General features: G+C 45.4%; 1 protein-coding gene across 1 annotated transcript; it reads right to left on the bottom strand.

Moving 5' to 3' along the window:
* Positions 1–1,680: 1,680 nt before the first annotated feature.
* Positions 1,681–15,827, bottom strand: MTURN (maturin, neural progenitor differentiation regulator homolog). Its single transcript, XM_053359186.1, has 3 exons — positions 15,293–15,827; positions 4,372–4,494; positions 1,681–2,236 (listed from the first exon to the last, which is right to left on the bottom strand). The coding sequence occupies exons 1-3, from the start codon at positions 15,455–15,457 to the stop codon at positions 2,126–2,128; spliced, it is 399 nt and encodes a 132-aa protein (XP_053215161.1). The 5' UTR covers positions 15,458–15,827; the 3' UTR covers positions 1,681–2,125.
* Positions 15,828–20,589: the final 4,762 nt, after the last annotated feature.

Consider the following 20,589-nt stretch of genomic DNA (forward strand, 5'->3'; position numbering starts at 1 on the left):
TTTTCTCTGGAATCAAGTAACGCAGAAATGTGTGTGAAACATGGACTGCATTCCATTAAGTTTTCTGAAAGTGGCTTTTGCATTGTGTGAAAGCTCAAATATAATTTGGAAATTAACAGGGAGATGGAATAAACTGCTGTGTGAACACAGCCCAAGACAGCATTTGTGCATTTTAATTGCGAAGCCTTTGTTGCTCACTATTTTGCAGCCTGGTCACATGTGAAAGGATAAGGTTGTGCGGCATGGTCCCCAGACCACTGCCTGGAAAACAGAGTGTCTTCAAAAACAAATAAGCTGTTCTAAGCGAAACTCATTCAGTGATGGGTTTGTTATCTCACAGCCTGGCTCCCGTTGGTGATCAATTGCCTATGGCAATTAGATACCATGATCTGCAGTGGCCAATCATCTTATAGACTATACACTTCCACCGAAGTGATAAATGCAGTTATCAAGTGAAGAACTTCCAAGTGTGAACTTAACTGAGTGTAATGAACCACTGTTAATAGACAGCATCCCACAATCATTTTGCACGTAATGGAAAGAAACGGTAGAAATGTACAGATGCTGTTTCTATCTCCTGTGACTTCCAATTAACTTTGGCTGTTAATCGTTGCTTATTTGATTAAAAAGAGTGAAGGAGAAATTAGGTATTTATGAAGGAGAAGATAATTTTTTTTTAAGAATTTAGGGGATACTAGTTATCTGACTAACCATTTCCCGTGCAGGCAAATGATTAGGGAATTCCTCTCATTGCTGATTTATTGTACTGATTAATGTGGATTTGTGCCAACATGTCCAACATGTATTTTTAATTTATATTAATTTTTTGTTAAAGCAGTATTTGGCTCAGTATCTGCTGATAATAAAATTCATAACCATAATATCTGAAAGCCTTAATATAAATCTCTATTCTGACCAACATCTGTAAATAAAGTGCTTCAGGCACTTAGGAAAACTATTATTGTTGAATTATTACTATTAGATCAATACTGATGTGTTTTGCAAGGAATTTCCACCTAATCCAATTATCTTTGTTCAAACTTTAGGGGTTCTTCTGCATTTATCACTGCTAAAACAACACAAATTTAGAGATGTGATTGACCTGAAGCTAAGCACTTAAGAGTCTCAAGCCCAGTGCAGATGTAACATTCCCAATCTTGTATTTATGGCTAGAAGATAAGAGTGGTGGTCATTCTCCTTCACAAATTCTCTTCTCCCTTCCTGTGGTAGTTTTAACCATGGTGCATCCATCTGCCTGGATAAGAACTAGCCATGATGAATGGCAACCAGGGTAAATTTTAACCAGAGTTGGCAAGCCAGCCTGTAACCCTGGTTTAACGCCAAACCATGGTTAGCACAGAGCCAGACATAATACTACACCAGTGTTAAACCAAACAGTGGAAAAGAGGGTGGTATCCAGGCTGAAGAGGAACAAGAGTAGGGTAAGTAGTGCTTGCAAGGTGCCTGATGACTCTCATTCCACCTGCACCGGGCCTCAACGATATCATAGTTAAAAGTACATGTTTAAATCTTTCCCACTGAAAGCAAGGAGATTTTAAAATGCTTCATTTTGGCTCAGTTGGGCCCTTTGCTGGAACATTAACCATTCGGTACATTAACTAATAGTCTAGTTCTGTTTTTTAAAAATATTTATATAATAAAAAAAGAGAGATCTAAGACTGAAAGTGCAGATTGCATTTATTCTCTGCATGGATGGTCCTCTGTAAGGTCACGCAAGTACTTAACACACCAACCAAATAGTTCCTACATTCAAATCACATTCACGTCAGTGAAATGTTAATTCTATACAAACAAATAAAAAAATGATAATAATTAAAACAAAACAAAAGACAAGTCAGCAGGAAGAAAAGAAAAACCCTAGTTCTAAGTTAACAATGGCAGAACGCTACTGAGACAACACCATAGAAACCTCACTGAAGCAGGAGTTAAATTCAGGCCACTTCTTAGCAAAGCTCATCACAGACTTTGAAAAATATTGTTGTTTTCTTTAAACTTTGGGTTTGGGAGTCAGATTTTCCAGTGTGATGCGTCATTCAAAAATGCTAATGCGGAAGCATAGCGATCCCACCTGGTAGGATAAAATATATTTCAATTCCTCTGAAAATTACTGCTGACTGACACCCATTTGCTGGTGATCGGCTTCCGCCTCTTCTTCTTCCACATCTGCATTGTATTCTTCAAACGCATCATCGTCTACATCTGGAAGCCCCAACAGCTATTTATAAAGACGACAGAAATAAAATTGTGAGTGTAATACAAAAGGGCAAAACAACCAGGCAACAGCACGGATGTTCTAAGTCCAAGAACAAACTGAGGATGTGGTTATTTGCAGCACCACATAAAAGCATTTAAAATTGGGGGAAAGAGTGTAGTAGCTCAGTGACTTGTGGGCCAGAGAGGGCCAATTCACACATTAGGCAGCAGTTGACTTGGTTTGTTCCTAAGATACTTATCAATAAAATGAGGCCAGCTCCAGCTCCCTGAATGAGCACACCTGTAGGATGCTGAAGTTTGTAAACACCTCTGGTTCATTTAGTTTTCACACATCTTTGGTGTTAATAATAATTAAAAATGTGTAAAGAAACCCAGGCACATAAACCTCCTTTCTTCACAGCAATGGGGGCTGCCATACTTGTTGAGGGAAATCTTCCCTTAAAGAGCTTTAGATACCAGAGTTAGCTCTGAAAACCTGGAGAACTGTTGATAATACTGGGCCATTAGTCTGACTCTAATGCATTCATGCAGCCTTGTAAATAAGCCTGCAGACATTACTAGCCTGCTAGGTACTAGGCTGCGTTTCCAGCAGAAGTAGGAGGAGGAACTGCTATGCTAGCTTCCCAGCAGGTGAGTTCACTGTTGCTTACCAGGAGGGAGACAGGTGGAGCAGTTAGCACAGTGCAAATGCACTATATTGCTTCCTGTAGTGCTCTTGCACTGCGCTGACCTCCCTGCCGCCTTGCCCCCCCTCCCAGTAAGAAACACTGACTCACCTGCTGGGAAGTTAGCCAGGAAGCCCCCTCTTCTGCATACAGCAAGGAAACGCAGCACACTTAACAATGTAGTGAAAAAGAAAGATGACATCTTTCAAGGGCTGGTGGAGAGAGGACAGAACAGAGGGTTGGATCAACAGACAACCAGGAAACCAAGTGGCCTGGAGGAAGAGGAAGAGAAATCCCTCTGCAGACGCCACCACCGGCCTGTTCACTTGTTCCGTGTGGAATTCCTGGTTGCTTGTAGCTACCAGGTAAGTTGTTAAAGGCAAGGTTGTATTCAGAGCAGGATAAAAGGTGAATGTGACGTCCGCCCTTAAACGGCATGGCTGCCCACTCACTTTTAACAAAACTAACTTCCACATAAGTGGAAGTTTTGGGGTTGTGATATTTTTATCACTAGGCTGGAAGCAGCCCTATGGAGAGCATCTAATGCAAGCCCTACAATGATGTCAAGATTGCCTAGGGTTAAACCATAACTGAGAGATGCGCGTTCGGGGCCAAGCTGGACTCCAGCTCCCATCAGCTGCAGCCAGCATGGCCAATGGTCAGCAACATCTTCAGGGCACCCCTGTCATACAGGATGGGTGCAACTACGGCTCCCTCTGTGCTTCCATCCTGCGCTACTCCAGACACATGAGAAGCAGGGGAGATCACATGGCAGGGGCTGACAAGAGAATCGCTTCCTGTGGCTGTGTGCACCCAGGGAAGATGCCCCTATGGAGAGTAACCACGGTTGTCCCCCCTGACCTGAGGTTCCTAGTTTAGCATTACTGGAGCAGCGCAGGGCAGAGAAAGACTGGGGAACCTGAAGCTCCACCTGTGGTTGTTGGACACCAAGTCCCATCAGCCTCAGCTGCCATGCCCAAAGGTCAGGGGTGATGGGAGATGAAGTCCTAAGGTCCCTGGAGGACCACTGCTTCCTCATTCTTTGGACGGAGGAGCAACACAGCTGATTCTTCTTAGTGTAATGTTTTCTCAGGGGGAAAGAGCATGCTCAGTTCTCAACCCTTTTCAATTTCAGTAGATCGTGAAATTTCACAACAGAGGTGCCAGGAAATAATTCCACATCAGAGTCTGCCAGCACAGCCAACTACTCTAGTTCTTTAGATGCTGGATGCTGAAATAAAAGAAACGTGTGTATCATTTCTCATATGGGGCGGACAGGCCCTTTTGGGTTGCTTTCCGTCCCAGCTGGGAATGTCTGTTTGGAAAACGGGAGACAGAAAAATAAAGCTCTTAAAAATAAACTTATGCTTATACACGTTTATGTGTGATGATGGGAAACGATCATGGAAGCGTGTGGTGTTTGTGGTCTGGCATGCAATAAAGCCAAAGGGTAAAAAAAATGGGCACTTACAGGTCTGAATGATTTGAAGACTTTTTCCAGTATTTCATGCAGTGTCTTTTTACCACAGGAGGAGATGTAGTCCTGCGCCAACTGCAGGAAAGGCAAGCAGTCCTCGCTTTCACTCCAGACGTGCTGCAAAGGCAAGCCATGACAAAGCAGGGGTTAATCATGCTGGCAGGCAGTGAAGTTGAAAAAGCAATAAAACTGATATGGAGAGATTCTGGAGCTGTAGAGTGATCTATAGAGAGCTGTGGGGAGGAACAGGTTAAAACCCAGGGGCCTTAACCCAATGGCAGCCCCCATCTAACTCTCTGCTGTCCAGTGGCTATGTGGTTGCATACAAATCCTCCCTCTGCAATAGACTCAGCGTTGCCACATATATTTGAAGGATTTTTACTCTGCTCTCCAGCCACATGGTGACTTACAAAGAGCAACAGTGAGACGGTCACTGCCCTCAGGCTCATGACACAAAAGGAAGAGGATGGGGAGGGGAGAGGAGAGGAGGAAAAGCAAGCTCAAGCACCAAGTCAAAGTAGCAGAATTGTTATATTGGGTGGTGCCTTCAGACTGTCAGCGTTTTGGAGGAAGGAGTCAAGGGTATATCAGAATTTTAGGTTTGTGCACCTAAAATGGATTAAAGTGCTGTGTCACCCTAGCGCAGAGGTGCAGAATCTCTTACCCACTGCCCAAAATTGGCTTGGCCCAGGTCCCAATTTGGCCCATGAGCCACTTTCCCCAGCCCATGTTGAAATTCCCTGGCCCTCCTCATGCTTGCTGTATTACCCCAGATGTGCAGAAAAAGCCACCATTGATCAGTGAAGCCACTGCCCATCAGCTGACAGGCAGTGACTTCAAGTCTGATCAGTGGCAGCTTTTTCTGCATCTCTGGGGTAACACAGCAAGCAGGAATCTGCACACACTTCCCTCGTACAATGCAGAAGCGCCTGCGTCGGTCCTGGACCTGCCTTCCTTCCTGCAGTGGCAGCCAGGTGTCTTGGTGAGCAACGCAGCTAATGAGAGCTCAGGGCCAGCACCAGAGGTTGGCACTGACAGGCACCTGCAGAAGCCACAAGTCTCAGGATGTGGCCCGCTGCCCATCCATGGAACCAGCAGTCCTGCTGCACCTCCACCTTGCTCTCAGTTACTGCTCACGTGACCTCTGCGAGCAAGCAAGCAATGGCAGGGGCAAGGAGAATGAGCTGTAAGTTCTACTCGCCTCTTCAACCTTGGGTCCTTTGGTGTTGCTGGACTACGACTCCCATCACCCCAGACTGCTGGGGACTGTGGGAGTTGTAGTTCAATGCTATATATGAGGAGCCAAGTTAAAGAACATTACAGACTGGCCTCCAGCAAAGAGGGCAAGCAAATGGGGATTGCTGTGGTGGACGGGAACTAGCTCCTTAAGTCTTCTCGCTGAAAGATCCCCAAAATTTGAAGGCAGCATTGGGAAATGACCAGGATGTGATTGGGCAGGAATGATTCCGCCCTCACAAAGAATCATCTTGATTTCTCCAGCTTTTTGATTACACACACAACATTTTACTCACATTATAATCTCCCCTCCAGTTATCACACTCAACCACCCTTTTATTCCCTATGCAACTCTCTACTTCAGATATAAATTCACATCCAATATGTCTGGGACAACACACAGCTACAGTATTGATCTAGCCACACCTGCAGTCTTTCAGAACAAAGAAGCAGGATGTTAATTAGTGCAGGCACTTAATTAGGTTACAAACTGACTTGCTGGTAGGGTTCAAAACGCAGAGGGGCTAATCAGAGCCAGTGCAGTTCAGTGGATAAGAGTGCTGGATCAGGACTCTGGAAACCAGAGTTCAAATCCCAACTCATCTGTGAAGCTCAGTGGGTGACCTTGAGCCAGTCAGTTTCTCAGCCTCACCTACTTTGCAGGGTTGTTGTAAATGTAAAGCAGGAGTTGAGAGACATGTGCACCACTTGGAAGAAGGCTAAAATGCAATTAATACCGTCTATGAAATATCCATCCATCCATCCATTTATCTACACCCACCCACCCACCCTCACATGTGTGTGTGTCCACCCCTTGGAAACAGAAGGCCTGTCTTATGTAGGTCACCTCGACTTCTAACAGCCTCCTGTATCCAGGAGTAGCCCCAAGCTAAGTACCTGCTCCCTTAGAGGAAGTGTAACGCTATCCAGAACAGGCAACCACCCTACCTTCCAGATACGTGAACTACCTGTCCACAGAGCCTCCATCTTCCTAGGCATTCAAACTCAGATGTTGGCAGATGTCAGCTAAGTTAGCTGAAAATATTGGCACTGCCTCTGCACCAGGGTGGCCAGCCCACCATAACCAGGTCGCATGTTTTCTCCAAAAGGAGGCAGATCTAAAGAGGATTAATTTCAAAGTCGTTTCCGAAAGGTTTGTTACATAAGCACATTTGCAATGATTCCCAATGATAAAAGCATATAGGTATAAATAGCTATTACATAAAATCTGTCCTGTATTGCCAGTATCAGCTCTATACAGTTCATACAGTCAGCAGAAGAATTGGGAAGCAGAGATTTTCCTAGACTGGACCATCTCATGTAATCTTTGGAGATTGCATGTCTGAATTTGCCTCCATGAAAAATGCTGCATCATGGATGATGCTGAACAAGTCTCCCTGAGGTGCTATTTTCAGTTTCTTTAAGGATTCCTCCACCCACCCTACCATCACCATTGGTACAATCTGGAAAAAGGCTTTATCACTGGCAAATGTTTACCACTCAGTTCTGCTGATTGCATAAACTGGCTCTAGGAGGAAAGCAAGCAATTATGTATGGAAAACGAGACAAAAATCTCAAGACTATGTTTTGAACAATGTCAATATATTAACTTTTAAATGTTAAGAACCCCAGATTTTAGGTCCAGGGCATCTGCACATAGAATATTACAAAGCAGGACAAATCAGGTTACCCCCACTCTTCCTGTAAGCGCTACAGTCTAAATACATGGCACTCCCCAGGTACTTTTTCAGTTTCCAGTTTTTCACAAGGGAAAATAGGTGTCAAGCTATTTTTTATTAATGCTTCATTGTGAATATTAGAACATTTAAGTTTGCCAGCTGCAATATATGAGCAAAATCAATTTCATGTCTCAAGCAAAATCCAAAGAACAGAAAGAAAATGACACAAGGATCACATCAAAGACCTAACTGAAAGCACGTTATACAAGATCATACGCAAACACTATTTAGCAGAGTACACAAACCCACACAACTATGAAATACAACAAATGCCACTCAGTCTCCACCCCTAGATTACCATGGTTTGGAGGTCAAGAAATGCCCTTTACTGTAGTCTTATTTCTTTGTTCTCCCTCTGCTCTAAAGTATTTCCATCCTATTTTTTTGGAGCTAACATTCTTATGCATTTGCAATGGCATTTTTGCAAGCCATGGTTTCATCCAACCGCAGTTTGCAAAGTGGTTAGAAGTGGGTCTACAAATTATGCAATGCTAAACCATGGTTAGCTATAAAAAGGGAAAGAAGGGGAATTCACAAAGTTGGAGGAGGGAGGTGGAGAGGTATGAGACCCCACAGACCACCTCTGCTTTGCAAATCATGGCTAGGCAATTAGAAGACTCACACTACACTGTGCCCAAGGTGAAATACCGTATTTTTCGCCCCATAGGGCGCACCTAGTTGTTGTTGGTTTTTTGGGGGGGGAATAAAGGGGGAAAAATTATTTTCCTCCCCAGGCGCGGGGCTGGGGCGGGGGAAGCCCGAGCTTCCCCCGACCCCAGAACAGGCTGCTATCCGCAGGGATGCAGGCAGCTCTCCGCAAGCCGTGGGAGCCCTGCGGGAACTCCTGCAGGCTCCCAGGGCTTGCGGATAGCTTCCTGAAGCCTGGAGAGCGAGAGGGATCGGTGCGCACCGACCCCTCTCGCTCTCCAGGCTTCAGCAAAAGCCTGCATTCGCCCCATAGGACGCACACACATTTCCCCTTCATTTTTGGAGGGGAAAAAGTGCGTCCTATAGGGTGAAAAATACAGTAAATTAGGTAAATAAATTAGGTTCTCTATAGTACAAAAAGTTTATGAGATGCCTTAACAATGACCCATATTAAGTACCCTGAAATACCTAGAGATAGTTAGAATTCTTCATGCTGTCTGCTTCCTGACCACGTGTGGCACAGAAGCTCTGCTAGAAAACAAACTGGATCCCAAAGTGACAACAGAAGCGGGAACTCTGTTAACATGTTGAATCAGACAAGCTTCATGCTACGTTGAAGTCTTTGCCCACTGCATGTCACAGTCTAAGCTCTCTGGCTCATCTATCACCTGGGGGACGTGTGCAAAGGGAGTTTAGCTTCATTCACGTCCAATTCACAAAGGAAAACTGTCAACCCAGCGTCAGAAAGACTTAACACTACACGGATGTAACAGGAGGCAGTTTTGCTAAGCAACCCACTGAAAACTGAACACAACTGCAACAGCAAAGTGGGAATAAAATGAGGGTTGTGAGAAAACACACACACAACTTTTGGTCCTTTATGAGATCGCTTTTCCTCTTACAAGCTGTCAGATGAAATGTACTCTGCAAGACTACACATCTTGTTAACTTCAGCTGACCTGAAATTTGAAATAATCAGTGGTGCATGCCTCTGTTCCATAGAAAATCTTCCTTCTCTTTTCTGAAAACAAGACCAAGACAGTTCCCTGGCAGCTTAAAGGTTTCTTCTCAACTCTTTCAGGGCTCCTGAGTGCTGTTCTTTATTTGATTACTTATTTCTCTTAAGCCCACCTATCTAGCTTGCAGACAGCAGAGTTCTCTTCATGGTTCCTAGAGCATTTGTGCAGTGGTTCAGCACAAAGAACATGGGTTGGATACAGAATTTATCATGTCTTTAACACAGCCATTGAAATTAACAGGACTTAAGTTAAAGAAAATGCTGTGTTAAATCAAAATTGGTGTTTTCATGAATGCCAGTAACTTGGCTGTATAGTCTATAGTGTACAAAAGCATTAGCTGCTAGTGGAAAAGGTAATTGGGAGGGGGGAACCTAGACACTTGAGGGGAGTCAAACTGAAAATTGGGTGGTACATGATAACCTTTCATAACTTATGTGACCCAACAGCAGGGTCAGGATCCAGCCATGTGTGTGGCTGGATATGAACTCCAAACATTATCGGCCATTGGCTTGAAAACTATAGATGCCAAGACATAAGCAACATATGAGGCTTGTAATGAGCTATTAATTTTTATTGCGAATCTGTAAAATGATTTCCAACACCCCTGCTTCTGTTGCAATGCTGGCATTTGATGGTAGACACCTAGTCCGTGTTTCGTTTTGGTTATTATTATTTTTCATTTCATTTCTATATAACTTTATATTTTTGGTTGGTGTTCTATGCTTGATCCTGTTAGTTTTATATTTTAGTTGTTTGTATACTTAGCTACTGAAACTTATTATTATTCACAAGGCAGTGTTTCTATATCAACTCTCAGGCTGCAAATGCACACTTAAAAATGCAAACAAACAAAGCCACACTCTGCTGTTGTTGTTGTCTGGAAGCACTAATGTGATGCAGCTAATTACCCAGCCAAGGGCAGGAACAGCAGAGTTGGGCCAGCAACAATCACTATCCCATCTTGGCAGGGGGAAGAATGAAATTCTCAAATGGAAACACTTGGGATGGGGGGGTCAATAGCAACACCCGTCTACATTTTCACGAGCCATGGTTTATGAAGGTGCGGGCCAAGTCCCAATGACACCAGTGAGCAAGAAGACAGATCTAGCATGGAGAGAATGAGTGATATAAACATGCAAGTGTGCATAGGACCCAAGATGCTGCAAGAATGGAATGTTTTAGAGCAGGCATGTCCAATTCCCAAGAGACTGCGATCTACTCCCAGTCTTTAAAAAAACTGACAGTGACCTACTCATTGTCACTGGAGGGAGGATGGTGGGTGGGGTGGGTGGATTGCCCAGAGCTTTTTTTAGGAGAATTGCACAGAGTTTTTAAGCTCCCCCCCCATAACTTTTAGTACATGTTAAGGATCCCGCAGTCTACTGGTTGGACATTCCTGTTTTAGAGGGTACTTGTGGTAAAAAGAGCATCTGATCTAGTTTGGCACATACAATGCTTCAGGGACGAAGAGGAATAGCTCTTCATGGCTTCAACATGTACAGAATGGTTGTGTGAATTGGCAACGAGACATAAGCCTTCAAATCCATGCCTTTAAGAAACAAGGCACAAAGCAGCCCAAATGTCGTTCTAGAATCTAGCCACTCAGTTGATTATTTTATTGTAAGACAGTTAATCAACCAAATATTTATTTGGCCTGGCTGCTGTTGTTGGGTTTGTTTTTGCTTTTAGTTGCCAGAAAAGCAATGGGCAAGGCTGGTTTTCCACCCTTCAGGCAGTTAAAAACACACAACAAAACTATATAACTTGGAAAGGATAGAGACAGGTTTTGTGTGAACTCCTTTGGACCTTCCAAAACCACAACATCACCCTTGGATTCACAAAACTCCCATTAGGCTTTCACCCAACTCCAACAAGGCCCACACTTGGCTCTGCCCCCTAATCCCAAAGGTCCACTTAGTGGTTGAACCTTCCCAGGAACCACAACTTTTTATATCAAAATCTGGCAACCCTAGCCAAATATGGAGCCCTAGTTCTTAAGGAAATCAACTGTAGGCTGCTTTCCGTTAAGCAGATCCAATGTTTCAAAACTTTCAAATGAACTTTACAAAGCATAACCCACTAGACAGAACTGCATTATCATAGCAGTAACATTTTTGCCTGCTCTCCATTTTTACCCTGCAAAAGCCCTGGCAAAGTGCCTAGTGTCATTGAGAACGCTGTCCTGGGGCCAGTTATTATTATCAAAAAAATAAATTTTATTATCCATTTTCATCTATGAGTAATTCCTCTCTTTGGGAATTCAGAAGAGGTCTAGAAACTAGGCTGTGATAATTGGCAAAGTCTCCAATTACACTAAAAAGCCAAGGGCGGGCGGGCGAGAGACCTCCCATCTCAGACTGTCACAAGAACATAGGAAGTTAGTTTATACTGAATCAGAACATTGGTCCATCTAGCCCCATGTTGTCCACACTGACTGGCAGAGGCTTTCCAGGGTTTCAGGCAAGCGGACTCTCCCAGAGCTACCTGGAGATGCCAGAGATCAAACTTGGGACTTTCTGCATGCAAGACAGATGCTCCACCATGAGCTTTCCCCAACTGTGCTGTACTGTACAATGTTCCACAGAACTGGCCCAAGACCAACACTAGACCATGCTACTTCTCGGAGTCTCAAGCTCTCTTTTAATTATTTTGGCCTTTTCCACAAAGGGGCTTTCAATGATCAAGTGTCGCGAAAAGAAATTGCAATGAGGTGCAGCATGGCTTCTGAGTCATGGGCATACTTACAGAGTGGCAAGCCCTGTTCCCCCACGGGAATGTACTTAAGACAGCAAGGCTTTTCCAGTGAAATTGATGTGGCCCACCTTAAGCCCATGGGAGATGGTGAGCTAGAAATAAAAATCCAGTAATTCCCCTTAATAGATTAGATTGCTAAATTAAGACCTAGTGAGTTCAATGGGTCTCTTCTATGCACAACTGAGTCTGGCGCCACCAACTCAAAGGGCCTCGTTCATTCCATACATTTAAGGCACTATGACACCGCTTTAAACCATCATGGCTTCCCCCAGTGAATTCTGGGAGCTGTCATTTGTTAAGGGCGCTGGGAGTTGTTAGGAGACCCCTAGTCCCCTCCCAGAGTTCCCTGTAAAGAGGGATTTATTGTAAAATGACTTGGAGAACTGTAGTTCTGTGAGGGGAATAGGGGGGGTCCTAAGTTCAGCACTCATAACTGGCTACAGCTCCCAGAATTCTCTGGGGGGAGCCCTGACGGTATCACAGTGCTTTAAATGTATGGTGTGATTGTGGTCCTAGTGAAGGCCCATTCATTATTTCTGCCAGGAAAAACATAAGAAGCCACCACCTGCCTGGATTCTGCTGCAGCCAAGAGGCCGCCAAAAGGGAAGAAGAAGAAGCGGCATCCCCTCAGAAAAGAATTTTCTCTAGATCCTCCAGAGTAACAAATTTAAGATATTGCTCTCGGGAAGCCCCTTGTGGAACTAAATGATACAAGGGTGCCCCTTGGGGAGAGGGCAGTTAAACTACTGACTCCATTTTATCACAACACATTCTCCACTGGTTAGGGTGATAGCAATTCACCCATGCTATTAGCCAAACTTCTGATGGAGGTGAAACAGGGCAGACCTACACTTTGCTGCCCCATCCTTTGGTACCTGGCTTCTGAGAGAAAAATAGCAGATTCTGGGAAGAGGTTTTGAATATGCTACCTACAGGGCTGGCTCTTAATTTCAAACCACCATCACTCAACTTACTCCTTTCTATTACCTCTGTGGACAAACACCGGCTCCCTCAGCCTGAAGCAAGATTGAGCGCCGCACCCCAGACTGGACTTCACCGTCCAGCGATCCTTTACCTATTGCCTTTTAATTCTGGCCAACCTGCCAGTGACCTCGGGAAGCAGACTCCATTTTGCATATGATCTGGAAAGGACAATTCTCCCAGCAATAGGAATCCTAAGGATTGCATTCTCTGCCCTTTCCCTCCTACATCATCATCCGAGGCACCCACATTTTCTATTCTTTCTGTTTAGTAGCAGTAAGTGACCCCGTCCTTGCTTATATCGCTGCAGCCCCAGGCCTGCTAGGAGGTCCTTTCCTCTAGCAAGCCACGCACAGAGCGATGCTTGCAATTTTCCACCAGCCCCCCCCCCCCCCGGGTAAATGCAAGGCAGGAACCACACGGGAACTGTACCGTTCAAGGCCTGGCATTTCCTCTGGGGTGAGAAGGATGCACGACGTTTTCAGAAAAAGGACTACCTTGAGCTTCACTATCAGATCTCTGGAGCTTCAACACTCTGAAAGATGGAGATGCCCTCAACGGATCACGTGAGATCCGCCAAACACAGCCCAACCACGGGACTCAAGACTCCTGGTTTGCCGACCAGTTCCTATAGGTAAATTCCAAAATTGTCTAATATGAAAGGGGAACCGCCTGCCCTCATACCTAGCAGGAGGTTACATACGGCTCAGGGGAGAGGCACTCTGCAAAAGCTCAGAGATGCTCTTCTCTTGTTTACAACAGAAGAGCAGTTTCTGAGCTCTGGGCGCAGTCCTGTGCCTAAGATTTCAGGTTAAAACTGCAGAGTGGAAGGAAAGGAGGACCTTTTTCTGCCTCCCCATTTCCAGCTACTCTCTGAAGACTGGAGATGAGACCCTCTTAAGAATATTAGAGGAGTGGACAGGGAAAGGACTGGACTGTGTGAAAAACAAACACAGTATTTTTGCTGCAGTTCATTCATTTTCAGCTTTGTATTCTTATTATTAAAAAAGCACACCTAGACGTTCCGTTGTTGCGCCTGTAAACCTTGGCTTCAGGTGCCATTGGGCTCCTAGTTTTCGTATCTCCATTTCTAACACAGCCCTTGGGGTCCCTTCCAATGCTACAATTCCATGATTCTAGGAGGGGAGAATAACAATGCAGGTTTCCTTGAGCTACTTGGAGAAAAATACCGGCTGGAATTGAAACAAACAAACGTAAGGCCTAGGGGTCAAAAGAAGCCCCAATGTTTTAATTGTTCTGCTGCCTGGGGGGTTCTTTTGGGAGCAAGGACGAGATATAAAAATAAATTAAGCGAGGGGCCAGTGCTTGCCAGAATAAAAGGATGCACACCTTGAGGCAGATGATGCCAGCTCTGAGACTCCTTCCAGGTGGGGAAATCCATCACTCCCAGGCAAAGGAGCCAATGTTAACCTACCAGCCCAGGCGAAGATGAATGTGAGGCGCAAATGCACTTGGTGACTTAAGCTCCCCCCCCCAAAGGAGGTGAAATCCCAAGTGCTGTGAGTGTGGATGGCCAGACTGGAACCATCAGAAAGGCAGAAAAGGCTGAAAGGACCCAGAAGGGCCAAGACCCCCTTTTCTCTCTCTGTGGCCCCCCCTCACTATCAGGGGTGCCAACTTGAATTGAATATTGGGGGCACAGGGAAGGCCTGCCCCACATAATTGACCCCCACTCTAATAGCAATGCCCATCAACAATATTTCAGATATTCTGGAGGGTGGGAGCGAAGACACCTCAGCCCCATGGTTCCCAACATGGGGCACACGCCCCACGGGTGGGGGGATTTGATTTTTTGGAGGAGGGGTTTTATTTTTTAGCGGGGGGCAATTTGAGAATGAGTTATTAACAGTGAACAGCCTTTTAGGCTTCATCCATGTGAACAGTTCACTTCTTGAATAAAAAGAATTATATGGGGGGGAACGCATCAGGATTTTAGAGATGCTTAGGTGGGGCATAGGCCCAAAAAAAGGTTGGGAACCACTGCCTCTGCCCCTAGGTCTTGGCTCCTGTGCCCACTCTTAAGAAAGAATCACCCCAAAAGGTGGGAAAATAAATAAATAAATAAATAAATAAATAATAATAAATTGTTGTTGTTGTTGTTGTTGTTATTTCATGGGGGCGGAGAGGAAAGCGAAGACACCTCAGCCCCATGGTAATATATATAATATATTATTACCATTACTATTATTATTATTAGAAAAAAAATCCCCCCCAAAGAAAAAAAGAAACACAACAGGGGACAGAAACAGAAAGGGGCTCCCTGGTCTTTCTCTCCCTCCCCCATTATTTTGTGTGCGTCTTTCTTAGGGGTCAACTCCATGGGGCTCAAATACGTGAGAGGGGCCCCAAAAGGAAAAAAAAGTTGACGTCCGTGGCCATTCAAAGCGTGTCGCGTCACCTGATGGGGCGGGGCTGGCCTGGCCTGCCCCCCCCACCTCAATATTTTATTCCAGTTGTGGGGGGAGGGGAAAGGACACCCCCTGAGGGGGGCCGCCGCCGCCGCCGCTGGCTACTTACGAAGCTGTCCCCTCCGCAGCCGTTGTCCGGGCACAGCACGTAGAAGGAGACGCCCGGGTCGGCGTAGAAATCCATCCTGCGCTCCGTCTCCTCGGTGGCGATGAGCTCGAAGGGGGTGCGCGAGCACCATTTGTCCGCCGCGTCCGCCAGCTGCTGGAAAGCCATCGCCTCAGGCCGTGTGTGGGGCTGACGGGACCCGCTTCCTCCTCCTCCTCCTCCTCGGGGTTTACTCGGCCGGAGCTGCTCCTCCCTCAGGCGCTGCTGCTGTTGCTGCTGCGGCCGCCGGGCTTCGCATTCCCGGTTTACATGCTGAGGGGACGACGGCCGCTTTCCCCCCCGCCACCCGCCCTCTCTTCTTCTTCCTCCTCTCTTCCTTTCCCGCCTCAGCAGCCCGGCATAGGGGCTCCTCGGTCGCTTCGCCTCGGCTGGATGCGGCCGGATCCTGCTGGATCTCGAGGAGAATGAGCCACCCGCTCGCCCCTTTCGGGTTCGGAGCCTGGCGCTGCGCACGCGCAAACGTGCAGATAGGGGGAAATAACGGGAACGAACGGCCGTTCGCGGCGGCGGCGACGCGAGCCTCGATGGATCTCTTCCGCTGCCTGAAATGGGAGACGCCCTCAGAATATCGCGCAGGGCGGCAGCCCAGTGGATCCGGGCAAAGGCAGAGCAGCCCCGATCCTGCAGAAACGCCGCGGGGTTTTGCGGCCGGGCTCCGAATTCTGCTAAGGCAGGGGCTGAAAACAATGCAGAGGCGAGCGGAAGAACAAAAATCCCAGGCCTAGGTCACTTTTTTCCCCAGCCGTGTGTGTGTGTATATGTGTGTGTGTGTGTGTGTGTGTGTGTGTGTAAAACCTGAGGTACCACTGTGTGTGTGTGTGTGTGTGTGTGTGTGGAGAAAGAGAGAGTGTGTGTATATATGTGTGTGTGTACTGATCTATAGGTCAATTTGGTTCAGCCATATATATATATATATATATATATATTATGTACAGTGGTGCCCCGCAAGACGAATGCCTCGCAAGACGGAAAACCCGCTAGACGAAAGGGTTTTCCGTTTTTGAGTTGCTTCGCAAGACGATTTTCCCTATGGGCTTGCTTCGCAAGATGGAAACGTCTTGCGAGTCTTGCGATTTTTTTCCCGCTCCCCCCCCCCCTTCTAAGCCGCTAATAGCCTTTTAGCCGCTAAGCCTTTAATAGCCGCTAAACCGCTAATAGCGCTAAGCCGCTAATAGGGTTGCTTCGCAAGACGAAAAAACCGCTAGACGAAGAGACTCGCGGAACGGATTCTTTTCGTCTTGCGAGGCACCACTGTATTAATGTGTGTGTATATATATATATATGGCTGAAACAATATATATAGCTGAAACCAAAAGGAACCTAGGCCTGGGATTTTTGTGGGGGGGGTGTGGAACCTCGGGTTGTGAACGTGATCCGTGCAGGAGGCACGTTCGCAACCTGCGGCGTTCGCAACCCTTAGTGCCATGTCTGCGCATGCGTGAGCACCGAAACCCAGAAGTAACCCATTATGGTACTTCCGGGTTTGGTGTGGTGCGCAACCAGAAATCGCGTAACCTGAAGCGTCTGTAACCTGAGGTACCACTGTGTGTGTGTGTGTGTGTGTGTGTATATATATATATACACACACACACATATATATACACACACACTGTATACACACACACACAGATATATATAAGGGGTGTGGGTGTATTTTAATCCCACAGCTATATATAAATATATATATAGGTGTGGGATTAAAATACTTTCTCCAGAAAAATAGCAGTGTATGTGTGTATTACATATTATATAATATACCTATAATATACTGTATGCACATATCAGTCCTCTTTTTTGGGGGGACGCAGGGGTACGCATACCGCTAAACATTTTGTGAATCTTAAGTTTGGCCTCATTGAGGGGCAGTATTTCAATGAGTAGGAAAATGACAGTACCCCTAAACATTTTTAAAAGAAAAAAAGCACTGTATATAATAGAATATGTAATACACACACACACTGCTATTTTTCTAGAGAAAGAGGTGCTGGAACTCACCATGAACACCTCATTCTCTTATAATGGCAATGGTGCCCACCTGAAAGGTGCTGGAACTGGTTTCTGGCAATAGATGTGGGTTGTACCATCTTCCTCAGGAGGTTGTAGACTCTTTCCTTGGAGCTTTTTAAGCAGAGTTTGGATGGCCATCTGTCATAGATGCTTTAGTTGAGATTCTGGCATTGCAGGGGGCTGGACTGGATGACCATTTAGGTGCCTTCCAACTCTACAATTCTATGATTCTACATATAAATATGTGGAACACATGCAGCCCACCCAGTCTTCTCATAATCAGTTGCCTCTGTGTTGAATAATATTTATTCCCAGCTAATGACACATTAGGGACGGGGTGAGCTCTTGTTGCTCGGTCCCTGCTCCTGCCAACCTAGCAGTTCAAAAGCACATCAAAGTGCAAGTAGATAAATAGGTACCGCTCCGGCGGGAAGGTAAACGGCGTTTCTGTGCGCTGCTCTGGTTCACCAGAAGTGGCTTAGTCATGCTGGCCACATGACCCGGAAGCTGTACGCCGGCTCCCTCGGCCAATAAAGTGAGATGAGCACCGCAACCCCAGAGTCGGCCACGACTGGACCTAATGGTCAGGGGTCCCTTTACCTTTAAGGACACATTGGTTTGCAACCCTGATCTCACATTCACAAGAGTGGGATTGTTCTGATTGCAAAAGCATTGCAAATACCGATTTTTGCAGGAAGGTATTTGGCAATTTAAGGTAGGCTCCTCTGCTAGACGGGGGTCTCTGGGGGGGACGCAGGTGGCACTGTGGGTTAAACCACAGAGCCAAGGACTTGCCTATCAGAAGGTCGGCGGTTCAAATCCCCACGACAGGGTGAGCTCCCGTTGCTCAGTCCCTGCTTCTGCCAACCTAGCAATTCGAAAGCATGTCAAAGTGCAAGTAGATAAATAGGTACCGCTCCAGCAGGAAGGTAAACGGCGTTTCTATGTGCTGCTCTGGTTCACCAGAAGTGGCTTAGTCATGCTGGCCACATGACCCGGAAGCTGTATGCCGGCTCCCTTGGCCAAGAAAGCGAGAGGAGCGCCGCAACCCCAGAGTCGGCCATGACTGGATCTAATGGTCAGGGGTCCCTTTACCTTTACCTCTGCTGGAAACAGTATGAGCTCCGCCCTGTTGAAAGAATGCGTTAAAATGTGCAGTGCCCCGTGTTGGCTGGCCAAGATCCTCACAGTTCTAGAAGTGTGTTGGTGCGCATGTGTGCAGAACTTACAATAAAAATTCAAGTAGTAAGATGTGCTGGTTAGGACACTTAGCCAATTTACTCCAACACCAAACTACTCTTACAGCTGACAAGGAGCCATTTAGGCGGCAGTGCTCAGTGTTGCTTTCAGTTGCCCCCACAAAATTTCGGCCGAGAAAGGGCCAATTTACAGACAAGCAGGTTGGGAAGCAAAGCACTTCAGGAATAAATTGACTAGGTTAATTTGGCATTGGCTTCCTTGGAAGTTTTCAAGAAAAATCTGGACAGCCAGCATGCTTTCAGAAGATGACATGCTTCACGAAAAGGCTATTCATAGTTTATTCAGTGAGCTGTGTCCAACCTTGCTGCACGATCAATTCTATTATATTTCTGGGATTTGCAAAAGGTACCCGTGAAGAGACCTATAGCGGCTTGGGCCAGCACAACCCAACAATATATTCAGCTGACACAGGAACCTAGAAGCTTCCACGGTCCAGACTATCAGTTCTCTGTGCTTCCATAGTTTCTTTGACCAGGACCTCTCTTAACGATACTTGAGTTCAGATTCTTTCTTTTTAAAAGTTTTTTATTTATACATTTCATTAGTTTTACAACCCATTTAACATTTCAAAATTTGACTTCCTTCCCCCTCTTTCTGCGGCTCCTTAAATTTATTTTTTAAATATCTTCTGCATATCCAAATCCATTTAACTTGCTCATTTAATTATCAACTTTAAATATATACTCTTATAAAACTGCAGGTTGTTACAATAATCCTGCTAATGTTTTCACCTGTTTACAATTTATCCTTTTTTCCTCACTGCCTTCAGTGTTAGCCCCAGGGAGAAGCTTTCCAAAGGAAAGACATTTGGATCCTGCTCCCACTCATTTTCCGAGTCTTGCAATTGTCTTTTTTTAAAAAAATTATTTATGGTTTTCAGGTTTATACATTTCAATAATTTAAATCCTGCCAATGTTCTTATCTGTTTACAATTTGTCCGTAAATGTTCCATAAACCATTTCCATTCTTTTATAACAAAGTTTGTTATCTTGATTTCTTATTTTTCTGGTAAGTTTCGCCATTTCTGCACATTCCATATGTTTTTGTATCCATTCTTCCTTTATGAAGAAATTTCCATACAATTTAGGTAGTTCTATCCCTGTAATACAAGGGACGCGGGTGGCGCTGTGGGTTAAACCACAGAGCCTAGGGCTTGCTGATCAGAAGGTCGGCGGTTCGAATCCCCGCAACGGGGTGAGCTCCCGTTGCTCTGCTCTTGGTATCAATATACCATTTTTGATGGCGTGTGCCTTTTCCCACAAGGGAGCCGCAGAAAGAATGTAGTTGGTCAAGGGAGCCGTGGACTCAGAAAGGTTGAAAACCTCTTAAGTAAGTGATGTATGACAGCTCATTAGTCAGTCATTGAGTCTTGTGAAGTGAGTCGGGAGTTTGTGCTATGTCTTTGAATTGCTGGAGCAACAGAAAAAACTTTCTACTTGCATATACCTGTATCTGCAAAGACTACAAGCTGTATGTATATAATCAGCGTCAGGAACTGTATTACTGAAGCCTGATCTTCTGCAGCAGTAAACGATTTAGGACCTTAAGCTGCCTCTGTTTGGTGACTGGAACTAGCGGCAACTTCCGCTATGTGGGTATCTCCTCTCAGAGAGAGGGGTAGCTAGATTTCTGGGAGTGATCAGAGTCCTTAAAAAAAATGTATCACAAATACACTGACACCAGTGGCCTTCAGTCTATGAAAACCAAATCCAGTTATGTGTTGGTTGGCACCCTTGAGATCCCTTGCCCCTTGGGAGTGTGGTGTGCATGCAACAATATATTAGAAATATGCAAGTTGTCGGTTTGGGATGGACAGGTGGGGAAGCCTCTAGTTACTCAGAAATAAGCACACAACTTGCATGGCTGAAGTTCATTTTTTATTTAAATAACACTTTAAAAAGAAAAAAACCTACAAAATTTTACAAGGCATATATATATATATATATATATATATATATATATATATATATATA

Source organism: Podarcis raffonei, chromosome 12, assembly GCF_027172205.1.
Source record: "Podarcis raffonei isolate rPodRaf1 chromosome 12, rPodRaf1.pri, whole genome shotgun sequence".
NCBI classification, from domain to species: domain Eukaryota; kingdom Metazoa; phylum Chordata; class Lepidosauria; order Squamata; family Lacertidae; genus Podarcis; species Podarcis raffonei.

Coding starts and splice junctions, on each gene's coding strand:
- MTURN (XM_053359186.1), bottom strand. CDS start 15,457: ATGGCTTTCCAGCAGCTGGCGGACGCGGCGGACAAATGGTGCTCGCGC. Junction 4,495..15,292: donor GCTGCGGAGGGGACAGCTTC/GTAAGTAGCCAG, acceptor TTGCCTTTGCAG/CACGTCTGGAGTGAAAGCGA. Junction 2,237..4,371: donor TCTTCAAATCATTCAGACCT/GTAAGTGCCCAT, acceptor CTTTATAAATAG/CTGTTGGGGCTTCCAGATGT.